We start from the raw sequence: 12,840 nt of genomic DNA, 5'->3' as shown, positions 1-12,840 counted from the left end.
CACAGTTCAAAACCTAATATCCATGCAACGACGTGGTTATTGCTGTAAATGAAGGACTGTTTTATCTCCAAATGGCTTTGAATTGTGGTTCAAACTAATATTGTGAGGGAGAAAGATGAAAAACAAATGCACGTGCACTTTATCATAGATATTAAGTGCCCTTGGAGAGTCCTTGGTGGCTAACCACCATCAAGAGACACAATAACATTTATAAAAAATGAAAGAAATTGTTATATGTTTAAAGAGTCACTGTAATATGCTATAACTCCTAATGTATCAAATTTATATGTAAATAGTATCATTACAAAAAAACAATTTTAAAATCAAAAGACTATCTTTATTCTACTTTGGCATTAAAACATTAAACTGCTTTTTTTTTTTTATGCTGTCTATAAGGAAATAATTTACCTTCCAGCATTTTTTGCAGGCTGTTCCTCATGACATGGATGTTCTCTATCCCGATAAACTGAAACTTGATATTGGAATAATTGTCTTCATTCTCATAGCCTTTCCCTGCAGCACGATTTGCCATTGCATTAAGCTGCAGCAGTCAGCAAAACAGAACAGTCACCAATTATATTCAGGACATGAAACAACCAACACACTTCATGGACATCCAGAAAAACATTCAAAATCATGTGCAGAAACATAACGTTTTAATTCACTGGAACGTTGTACTGAGCTCTGTAGTCTCAGGCACTGATGTGGAAGTTATATTAAAATCACAAATTTGTTGATGTGTGTAATACTTTCTTAGCTTGGAAGCCTTCTATAGATAAACCCTCTGGAAATGTCTCTAGCAGTTCCCTGTCAGTGATGCCAAACTGAACTTGGAATTCTATGACAGAGACAAGTTGCTCTAATTTAATAGTAAGCATTACAATCTGTAGGTTGGCAGAAGAGTATCAGCAGATACAGTTGACTATAAATATAAGGCTCTGTAAGGCAAACTATTATATCTTCCAGCTTTGTATAGTGCACACTCACTGCCAATAAACACATTATCAACTAGAAAAGTTGAACTCATTCTAACTTGCCAGGCAGACCTTGACCAGGAATAAAATGAAAAGAGGAATGTAGAGAAATTTGTTAACCCAAATTTCTGGCCTAGCCCCATAGAGCTAAAATCAAGAAGGGGACAAGCTTTGCCTTAGCTGGGAAATACATATAGTTTTTGAAAGGAAGTATTATTGCTAATACTCCATTCTTGTTTTGTTAAGGGGGCCATCACATCCTAGAAAAAAGTATTCACCAACCATTATCTTCCTTTGCCCATAAAAGGTAGTAGGGCTATCCCAAGCACAGATCCTGAGCCAAGAACACACCACCAGGGAAAAACAAACAAAACACAACAACAACAACAACAACAAATTGCTTTTAAGAGCACAATGCAAAGTAGTATTGGAAGGTTACTTTCCAAAAACTAAGTTAAGTTCCAAGAGCTAAGTTAAGTAAAAAATACACATATCCTTTGACCACCTCTCCTATTTTCAAGAATCTGACATAATTAAAGTACCAGCACATAAATATATAGATGTCCAAGGATGATCTTAATCAAAGAAAACTATAAAATAATGCTATTTTAAAGACAACTTATGTCCATGCTTTAAAAAGCTTAAATATTTTAAGGGTAAACTTTTCTAAAATTATCTATAGACATTTTTCTTTTGAAACTTACTATTCTTATAAAATATCACTGTTGTATAAGTATCTTTAAAAGCTGCTGGCTTATCCTTTACAAAAAAATTAGTAAAATAGAATGATTAATAGGATATGTTAATCTTAATTTACAATCAGCCAGGTTTCATGAACCTTACGTTTATTGCATATATTGAATAATTCAAATTATGTCAACTCCTCATATACCACAGATACTTCATTATAAAGTGTAATGAATAAAAAAATTATTATTTTAAAGTATAATTAATACTCTATGTCCACATTTTTAAACATTTGAGCATCTATAATCTGGGAGAATTTATTGGTGTTCTTGCTTAAAAAAAAGGAGTAACAAGATGACCTCGTGAAAGTCAATGTGCATTTCACATAATGAACAGAAGGTGGCAGTATTTATTACACCATCCAAAGTGTAATTTCTCAGGGTTTCCACGTATTTTATAGGACTTGTCATGGTAAAATGAGCAAACCCAAACCTTCAAAGCAGGAAATACAGTTTTATAATTAATAAAAATTCAAGATAAAGTAAAGATAGAGTATCTTCTATACAACCGAACACTATTAGTAAGTTCTAATTCAGCACTGCCCCTTTGACTGACAACTATTTCACCACCAAAGAAAGAGCAATTCATTTCAGTTCCTAAAAGTTGTCAAATATATAAAACAGTAGTGGTTGGAATTTATGTTTAAGAAATACAGCCAACAAATAAAAAGTAGGACAAGAAAAACTACCCTCTTTTCTAGCACAAGATCACTCAGCTATCTGATAATATCAGCTGCATCTCTAGGTTCAGAAAAGCTCACAAACGAAACAAAAAACCCAGCCGTTTGTCCACAAATACTTCATGAGTATCTACTGTGTGTTGGACAGTGAATAAAATAAAAGATGCATAAGAGGCAGTTCCTGTCCTCATAAGCTTCCAGTTGGGCATGGGAGGGAAACTTCAGGCACCAAACATCAGAAAATATCCATCAGGATTAGGGCAGGGGCTGAGGCAAGTGAAAGAGACAATGGCAGTGGTAAGAGTTCAAATCTGGAACTGTCTCCTCTGGCCTGGGTGATCAGGGGTCAGGTTGCATGGAAGACGGAAGACTCGGGCTGGACTTTAATAATCTGGACGGATGGAGAGAGAGGGGAGCATTCCAGATGAGGCAGTGGGAAGGGAAGTGGTGGGAGGCAAAATCAAGGAGCAGGTCAGCCAACCAGTCCGATGGTGCAGCAGGTTCCCATACGGCGGCCGCAGTGAGCGAGGAGGCTAGAGTCACCTCGAGTCCTCTGCAAACAGGCCAACAGGGAAGTTTAAACTTTATCTGTGGGCTGTGAAGAAAATTAAAGGATCTGGAGTAAGTTTAACTGAAAAATCTGAGACTGACCTAGTGTGCGTAACAGAAAAGAGTCGTCACTGGGGAGAGACTGGAGACAGGAAGGCGTTAAAAAAATTCTGTTGTGGGTGAGAACAGGGAGTAGAAAACATAAGATCCATGAGGGACTTTGTTGTTCTCCTTTGTAACCCTAGAGCTAGGCCTCGGATCGGCACAGAACAGGCACTCTGTGATGATGTATTGATGGACTAACTGGCGGAATAACTGAACAAACAGAGTGAAAAGAGAATTAAGTAGGCCAAGAACATTAAGAAATAGAATCAGAGTCTTCCCCTACCCCTAAATCGAATGATCAAACTTTTATCAAACCATGAAAGTTTAGTCAACGGTAATTTTTGTATTGAAGGTCAGCCTGGTTACTCTCTTAGTCTTGGAGACTAACATTTCAGCAGCTACATTTTATACCTGAACAGTGACAGGTTCTAATGTGGTTGGGAAATAACAGTGAAAGGACTGGGCTATCCTAGGACAGGTTATCAAATGATGGCCCTTTTCTCTCCATCCATCTATACTTGGTTAAATGAAGAATCTTGACTTGTGGTATGAACATGAAATTATGAGACGATTTTATTTCTTATAATCACTTTCCACAATTGTGCTACTCAAAATCCTCCTTTCCTGTCTGCTAAAGAGCATCTTGGGCAGATTTCAGAGCTTCTACTCACATACAGACAGACAGGAAATCTCCATCCAGCTCAACTGAAAGTTCCAACCCCATATATGATTCAAAATTATCTCCTTCCCCATTACAGGCTATTTGGAGTCTGCCCTGGCACTCCCTCCTTCTATTCTTTCTTCTAGGCTCTGCATGTGTGTTAGGGGCAGTGAGGAGTAGAAGACAAGTAAGTATCTCTTCATAAAGCTGGGCAAGGTTGCAATTCTCTCTTCATTGGCTGCCACTGCTTTTTTGGCTAATACTTATTGACCATCATTGCCCTCTCTGGGGCAAGCATCCAAATGCTGAAACCCTAAGGGTATGTGTCTGGGTTCTTAGAGGCTGGAGGGGCACAGTGCATGGCATTGGAGATCCACCGTGACTTGAGTTACTCCCATCCCCTCATCTTCCCTCCTCAGATTACAACCCATTGGCAGGTGGGCAGTATCCCTAAGAGGGATACTGACAAGATGGCACATGTCCAACTTCCCTCCTCAATGCTCACTTGATCCACAGGAAATTTCTCCATCCTTGCCCTCCCAAGGTCACTCACTGACACCAAGCACCGCTGTTTCACTCCAATCCTCTTCTCCCTGCTCAGGTTGCCTTGGTGGCAAGAATGTTACTTAAGTCCAACCAGGAAGAGAGATCCTAGATTATCCTCTTTCAGGCATTCCTGATCTTTGCAACTGTTTCTCTTAGATTTGCCAGTGAATAGAAGGCACTGAATCACCAATTCCAGGGAAACAGAGGGAAGAAAAAAAAACACATGTGATATCCCACTACATAATTAAAAAGTTGCTGCACACCAGTGAAATCAGAGGCCATGACCACACAGCCATGTTGAAAGAAGGAGCAAGGACAAAAGGCTGAACTGTTACCTGAGGCAGGTGACTGCTTTCCCTCCCCGCTCCTCTGTCCTGCCCAACACCCCCTCCAAGGATGCTGCCGTTCAGAGCACAGCTTTGGCCCTAGCCTGATTGGGGATTCGATTGTGTTTGCTTCTTCTTCTCCGAGTCTCTGTCCCCATCGTGTGTGTGCCCAGAGGCGGCAGCCCTCCTGAACGTCAGAATGGAGATGAGGCTCTGGTGGAGACTTTTTCGTAAACAGAAAGCGCCACAGTCACACGGAGGGAGATTGGGCTCTGGAGTCAGATACACCTGGATTTGAATCCAGGCTCTGCCCTGCACTGTGTGGCACTGAGAATAGAAGTCCTTATCCATAAAAAGAAAAGAACGTCTCCGAGTTTGCAGGAGTATCATAAGAATTAAGTGAAGAATGCCTGGCATTTTTAGAAGCTCAGCCAAATGCCAGAATAAATTAATGGTAAAGTTGTGAACGAGTCTGAGATACGAGCTATCCCTCATTTTACAATTTGACAAATATCGCGTCAATACTTTCTTCATATTTTCTTAATGCACTGAGCCTAAAAGTAATGTATGATCTCAAGGGTTTAACTTTTTTGAATGGATATTTGACACATGCTTGAAGACTTCACAGCCCCTGCCTCCCAATATTTTAATGTCAATGAGCAATTCAGAAGTCTTTCACCTGAACAGGTGGGTCTGCAAGCTCAGGGGACAAGAATGATCCAGGTTGCCTCCTAATGCTTTCTCTTTTTAGTTAAACCCGGGAGCAAACCTGGGCAGCGCCATGTTTGCCGTTGCCCACCACCTTCTATGGAAAATACGGACTCGGTCTCCCAGCTACCAAGGAAGCCTAATACACTCTGGGACAAAAATAAACAGACGTGGTCTTTAAAAGAATGAAAGCTCTAAGTAAACAGTTTAAAGCTCATGTGAAGTGCGTGTGCGTGGATAAATATGAGAAGGCACAACTTGTGTGAGACACCGATTTTCTTTAATGGACCAGAGTCAAACTTCTTATCGCTGAGAGTAAACACACTTAGGGCTAAATATACCCTTCACATCAAATTCTCTGGATTAATTTATTTTAAATCTGGAATACACTTGGCTCTACAGCTGCCACATTTCCAAGAAGGTTTGCATAATACAGTACAGACTTCAATCACTGGCCCTTGAATTAATATGTGTACCTGTTTACCTTTATTTAAATATGGGAAAATAGGATACCGTAATGGCTTTCCAAATCTCTATTCAGCAAAGCCCCTGGCCCTTCTTTTTCTTTTCTTATCTTGCTTTCAGTATATCTGTCTAAGAAGCAGATGTTAATTCACCTGTAACTAATAAGAAGTTAAAAATGGTTCCACATTCTTTTTACATAAATGGTACAAGGAAGAGAAAGGGAGAAAGTCAACATTAAAAGGAAGGGGTTAAAGCATAATGAGCCAGAGAGAAAAACACAGAAGTCAGAGATTTTCTGGTATTTTTCAAGGGGAAGTCTTCAAGCAGAGAATGTATTTTTTTCCACTTTGAAGCTCTTATCATGTGTGTTGTACTTTTAGAATTTATCTAAAGGGAAGGGAACCCTTTATTTATAATCTACCAGAATGTGAATGTGATCTGGCTATGACTTCTTTTTCGTCAGTCATTACAGTGACTGATTCCCCTGATTTGGATACAGGAGAGTCACTCTATCCTCACTATTCCACATCCATCTTCCCCATGGCTGTACTTTCATCAGAAGTAGACGGGCCTGTTTGGAGGCCAAGGGTATGAGCAGAGCCCTGATCTTGTACTAGAAAAACATCAAATTAAGTGATCCAAGGCATGAATCACAATATTTAGTGAGATGAAGCTCAGAGAAGGAGGAAAATTGCCTGGGTCTAAGTCCCTACAGAAAAGATAGAACAGTTCTCAACATACCTTGCATCACTCATGAGAACAGACTATGTCTCTAATTACCTACTTTAACATCAGTGTGTACTTTCAAGTGCCTTGGGCTGCTTGTCTTATTTACTCCTTCTTGTTCTAATGTTTTTGATTTCCTTATACTTTTTCAAATAGCTCCGTTAATATATCATTCGCATGTACTTCAATTCACCCATTTAAAGTATACAATTCAATGACACTTAGTATAGTCACAGAGCTGTGCAACCATCACTGTAGTCTAGTTTTAAAACATCTTCACCACCCCAAAAAGAAGTCCCATCCTCATTAGCAGTAATCCCTCATCTCCCCAATCTGCAAAGCCCTAGGCAACCATCAATTTACTTTTTTTCTATAGATTTGCCTATTCTAGATATCTCACTTAAATGGAATCATATAATATGTTAGATCTTTGTGACTGGCTTCTTTCACTTAGCATATGCTTTCAAGATTCATCCATGTTGTAGCATGTATAAGTACTTCTTTCCTTTTTATTGCCAAATACTTCATTGAATGGCTATACCACATTTTCATTCATTCTCAGTTGATAGACATTTGGATGTCTCTATTTTTTAGCTATTATGAATAATGGTGCTATAAAGATTCTTTTACTAGTTTTTGTGTGGATATATATGTTTTCATTTACCTTGGGTCTATTCTGACTAGGAGTGGGATTGCTGGATCATATGGTAACTCTATGTTTAACATTTTGAGGTCCTTATGTTCTTTCAACCTTTTTTATGATTGAGAAAATTCCAAACTATATTTTGAAAATGAAAGTCGAAATTTCTTAAAATCCTCCTTCTACCCCAAAGGAATACCACTGTTAACATTTGGTATGCACTCTGTAATTTCTTTTTCAATGTATAGACCTACTATATAAGTATTCTAATTATTATTACATAAATGGGATTGCATTATATTTTCTGTATTTCACTGTTGTTACTTAATAGTATACCTTGAACACCTTTCTATATCCATAAGGAGAGATAAAGCTGCATGTACATCTCTCTCAATTCAGCCATGGGTCTAGGTACGTTTTCATTATTGACTAGAAATTACAATGCCAAATATGTTAAATAAAGGCCATTTCATTCCATCATCTCATTTTGTCCTATATATTCTTTGTACTTGTAGATTATTTTACTTCTATGCATTCACTGGCATGTTCCTCTTGAGACTCCATTTATCTATTAATTTAGGAAGAAATGAGTCTAAAGAGTGAAATTGTAAATAATGTTGGCCCTAACACAGATTCTCCTTAAAAGATGTAAAGTTTAGTGGGGAGGTAGGTGTAAAATCAACTTGGTTTACCTCTGATCTATGATGTACTATTGGTTAATTTTTTTGCTTATAAAATTAACGCACTGATACACACTTTATCGTAAAGTATATTTCAAACAATAGAGAAGCAGAAAGTAAAAGTTCTGTACCTCCCCAAATCCTACTCCCTTCTCCACAGAATTTTAATAGCTTGGTGATTATCCTTCCTGATCTTTTTCTATATATTTTATATAATAAACATATATCTATGGTTGTTTTCTTTTTTACATAAATACAGCAATATACATAATATTTTGTGACTTGCTTTTTAAATTAACATTATAAATCTTTCCAAGTCATAGACCTGGATTTGAATTTGACATAGTGTAGCTGAATACCTCACAAAATTGGAACTGCTGCAGCTCCATAGTAAACTTCATATTGTCAGAACAAAAAGGATCATTGTAGAAATGAATCAAAAAATAGTATGGTGCATTTAGGAGAGCAATCTCCAAATCCAGACCATACTTATTTATTGCATGCCACTATGAGCACAATGCTAGGGGCAGGGGAAACATAAAAAGTACCTGACATAGTCAGCCCCTCCAGGAGGGTAGGACACCCAGAAAGCAGCCTAGCAGGGCCTCCAAATCCTGATTATGCAGAAAGGAACAGCCCCTTTGCAGATGAAGCAACCTGAGAGCTGACGGCGGTCCGTTAGGCTTTGTGCTGACTCCAGACGGCCACACTTACTTTAGGCCGCGTGTCAACGACGTAAATGAAATCGCTTCCTGGATTGGCTTTCCTGATGGCCTGGAGCATCTGCTCATCCTCCAAGCATCGGGCACTGAAGCCGGACAGAGGCTGGCTGCTCCTGCAGATAGAGGCCTGAAAGAGGAGGGCAGAGCAACATAGCACAGTCAGGCAACTGCAATTGCACCACCAGACACCCTCCAGGCACATCTACGGAACAAGGAGCCCCTTGGTTTACGCAGGCCCCATGCCAACTTAGGAAAACATCAGGATAACACCTTCTGAAAATCAAGGTTTGCTTATTTTTCATTCAGGTCAAAGAAACCACTATATGGGCAAGTGGTGAAAAGTCTCTCTGTGTAAGGAATTAGGAATGTGTAAGCATGTTTACATAGGTCCTAAATTAGGAAATTTAAAACCATTGAAATAACTGTATTTTTCTTTTTCACTGATATTATTTCATTTTCCCACTTGAAGGTAGAAATACATAAGAAAAAACTTAAACTGTTCTTTTAAGACATTATTAATGGCACAACTAGTAAAAACTATACATATTTTAGTGCTCTCCATCATTTTTTTGCTAATACATTTAAAAACATCACAAATACCAGAAAACAATTGTAATTTTAAATGGGAACTTTTCACCGTGATGAAAGCTCAGGTTGTTGCCAGGTTAGGTAACTAAGGACAGCAGGCACATATCTACACTGACTCAAGTGTTGTTTAGAAACAAGGTGTTTCTTTGGAATCGATCTGCATTTCTTTTCTACAGTTTCCCTACACTGCCATTCTAACATAATATACTGCATTTTTAGACAATATATATAATAGCAAATACATTTCCCTGATTATTAGCAGATACAACCTTGCAACTATAAAAGTTAAGCTTTTGCCTTTTTTTAAAAATGGATTTTGGCTTTATTTAATTATCTAAATTAAACTCAAATGACCAAATAAAACACATGAATGATGCTTTCAAAGAATGTACAACTGAGACGGTAAATCCACTGTTTAGGAGGATAGAGGCCATGCCATAGGCGGGCCAGGAAAAGCTGTGATGGTCAGTATAGAAAGGAATGCCTCAGGGCAGGTTAAAACAGGGGAAACTTACTGAAAACAGTCATGTCAGAAGCTTTTCAAGGTACTTGCACAGCATATGCATCGCTCCATGGTGGGGCACCCCAGCCCCGAGTCCAGCCACAGCTTAACTGTACTTAACGCCCAGCCCAGGACTATGGGGCAGGGGTCTGGGTTTCTCCAGAAAAATGCAAGCTTTGTTGCTTCTCATTGGACAAGGTGGGGATGTTTCTTGTTAATTACAACATCCTTCATCTGAGGTTCTGCGGACAGGACTAAGAATCACAGATGGCCAGACATATAACTGGACACCTGTCTGAGGGTTTCGAGCACCATTCCTCTCAGCAGAGTGGGTGAGGTTCAAAATCCAGGTGGGCAATGCATGGGAAGTGGGAAGCAAAGCGAAGGGGCAGCAGAGTCGCTCTAGGGTTGTTTAATTCTTGAGTTGTTTGCAGCAAAAGTCCAACTGCAGTGGAGAGGAGAAAGGGACCAGAGAGTCTGAACAAGGAAGAGAGGACAAAGAAGGCACTGGGAGGTCCAGGAGCAAGGTGAAGTGATATTAGGAACAAAAGGGGGGTTGGGGAGCAAAAGACAAAATGTGTTCCATGGATGGAAAGCAAATTGCCACAGATGGCTTTTATAGGGCTTTACCCAGAGATCTTTGTCCTGTTCTTCTGGTCTTTCAAGGGTACAGGGTCTGCCAGCCTGCACTGATAAAATTCTGAGTGGAGAGAGAACAATTCTTAGCTGGCTTTACCTGACACTATCTAGGATAAAAGAGATACTAGTTAAGGACGTCTACCACCAGGGAATGTTAGATTCTACCAGAAGAGTTATATGTGGAAGAGAACATATTTAAATGGTAAGGATTTATTTGAAAGTACAAATACCTAAACTCACGGAACCAGTGAGACCCCAATTATGAAAAATAAAGCCACTTTGCAGCAACAATTATAATGAATTACCTTCAAGTTGGGAGCAGTTTTAAGTGAGGGGTTAAGCCAGAACAGTTACACTATGAAATATGGTCAATAAATTGAACTCGATATGCTAAGCAGACTCTATTTTAGTATTTTGTAGTTACATTTTCTTCTTAATGTATAGACATGCTACCAATGGAATTCCTCATTGACTCTGTAATGGCTAACATATAGTTTTCAATTTTGTATAGAGCAGAAAGTAGTCTCTGAGTGCTCTTGTGCATCCTAATATACCCTGGATGGTCAGACTGCTGAGGGAGAACTAGCATTACCAATATGTTACTGACAGCATTTCTTATTCACCTCTACAACCTGAGAGCAGAGACAAAACGCCTCAGTGGTAAAGTGCCAGAAGAGCCTCTCATTTATTACAATTGTAGTAATTAAAATAGCCCACTTTTTAAAAATGCTTATTATATTATAGGCACTAGAATAAGAACTTTATATGTGCTTTAATTTAATCTTTCCAAGATTAAATCTATTTATTTACGCCATTTTCTAGATGAGGAGGCCAGGGCACAGAGATGTTAAGTAACTTGCTCAAGACCACACAGCTAGTAACTGGAGAAACCAGGATTTGAATTCAGGCAGAATATTTCCTGAGCCTGGATTCTTAACCAATATAATATTGCACCCTCTGTGAAGAAATAAGTCAGGCAGCATGATACAGCATTAGGATGCATCATACAGAAGACCTGGCTTTTAATCCCAGTAATTCCAGTTTTGCTCACTCACTTTATGATCTTAGACAATTTACTTACGCCTTTTGAACATCAGGGGCTCATCCATAAAATGGGGATGTAATACCCAAACTACTAGGTGTGATAAGGTACATAATACTCCTAGAACTGTGCTTAACACATAGTAAGTTTCAATAAATATTAGGCATAAAAAGAGGGCAAGAAAGTTTGTATTTTTCTTAATGAAAATTTATTCATTGGAAATCTTCCAGAGTTTTATTTCCCAGAGAGTTGTACTGTGAGTTTGGGAGACTATGCTGTGCACAATTTAAAGCAAAACTGCTTTTTTTTTTTTTTTTTTAACCAACTGAATAAGAAAGAACAAAGGATACTGCAATTCTAAGGCTATTCTAATTCACAGGCTTCCAAACACAGATGATGTTTATATGTCTGTAACTGTGACCAGCAAAGCAGTTAATATTTTGAAATACCAATGGAAGTCTGGATGAATCTATACAATCCATGTATAATAAGAGCTAATCCAAAGGGAATTTTGCATCATCAGCAGGGGATTTATATCAGAGGATCCTCTACAGGGCTTCAGGTTCATGAAATGACACATTTTAAGCTTCTCTTAATCTAATCACTAATTCCCACTACCCAACATTAGCCAAGTCATCTCATCATTAAAAACTTAAGTGTTCCTTTGGTAATGATTATGTGGGAAATGGTATTTTAACTACAAAATGTGGTATTCTTACAAGCAAAATTTATATTGGGATAAGAATACATACTGGAGTCTAAAATGTCTAAAGTCACAAAAGAAAATTAAAAAGAGGCAAATTTGTGTAATTTGTATCTGTTGATTTTTTTATGTGTGGGTTTTGATGAACGATGATATCAAGAAAAGCTGCACTGGTATTTCACGTGACTTCCATTTAAGCTCAGAACTCCACATTCAGTAATAATAATTCTCTCTGTAAAAAGCCCTAGTCAAATCAGAAGCATTTACACAATTAATTTTGATATTAAAAGGCAAAAATTGTTATAAAACACAAGTTTGATAATTATTCTACTGTGGTACAGGTTTTTAGCTCATAGGGATGGAGACATGTAAGCATGTGTGCTAAGGAGTTCCTGAAGTAAATAGACCACTTAGCAATGCTCAGAAACACATCTCTATTTTGCACCTTGTAAGAAGAACTAAAAATATAACCTGCTTTGAAATCTTAAATACAGAAAATAAATTATCATAAACTATAACTGATTTCTGAGTGAGCTCATTTGGGGGCCTGGAGGTAAAGCAAAGGAAGGAGGCAGATCTGAGGGTTTGAAGTCAGTAAGGAAAGAAGCAGGCCTCTGGAGTCTAACTGACAAAAACTCTACCCTATTCTGAGACACAACACACTTGGCCTTTATAATACTCACACTGATGCACATGTGAAAATGATTCCCTTTTCTCAAGAATATTAAAACAGAAGGAAAGAGAAAGTAAGACAGGTACGACACTCACTTTTTAAGTACCCTCCCCATTCCCATCTCTGAATTTCTGACACAACAATAAAAGATCTTTTCTCCTCTTC

The 12,840-nt window shown here is 38.3% G+C and overlaps 1 protein-coding gene across 2 annotated transcripts in view; it reads right to left on the bottom strand.

The window, feature by feature from the left end:
• Positions 1 to 12,840, bottom strand: part of MTMR7 (myotubularin related protein 7) — a 96,034-nt gene that overhangs the window by 34,234 nt on the left and 48,960 nt on the right. For both annotated transcript variants that reach the window (XM_037831229.1, XM_037831228.1), the window contains exons 6-7: positions 8,521 to 8,655; positions 409 to 541 (exon numbers count right to left, since the gene is read on the bottom strand). In XM_037831229.1, coding sequence (XP_037687157.1) covers positions 409 to 541; positions 8,521 to 8,655 — 268 coding nt within the window. The remainder of the gene's footprint in view (positions 1 to 408; positions 542 to 8,520; positions 8,656 to 12,840) is intronic.

The sequence above is a fragment of the Choloepus didactylus genome, chromosome 3 (genome assembly GCF_015220235.1).
Source record: "Choloepus didactylus isolate mChoDid1 chromosome 3, mChoDid1.pri, whole genome shotgun sequence".
Classification (NCBI taxonomy): domain Eukaryota; kingdom Metazoa; phylum Chordata; class Mammalia; order Pilosa; family Megalonychidae; genus Choloepus; species Choloepus didactylus.
The sequence above is the reverse complement of the archived record's forward strand: the minus strand, read 5'-3'. Positions and strand labels throughout refer to the sequence as shown.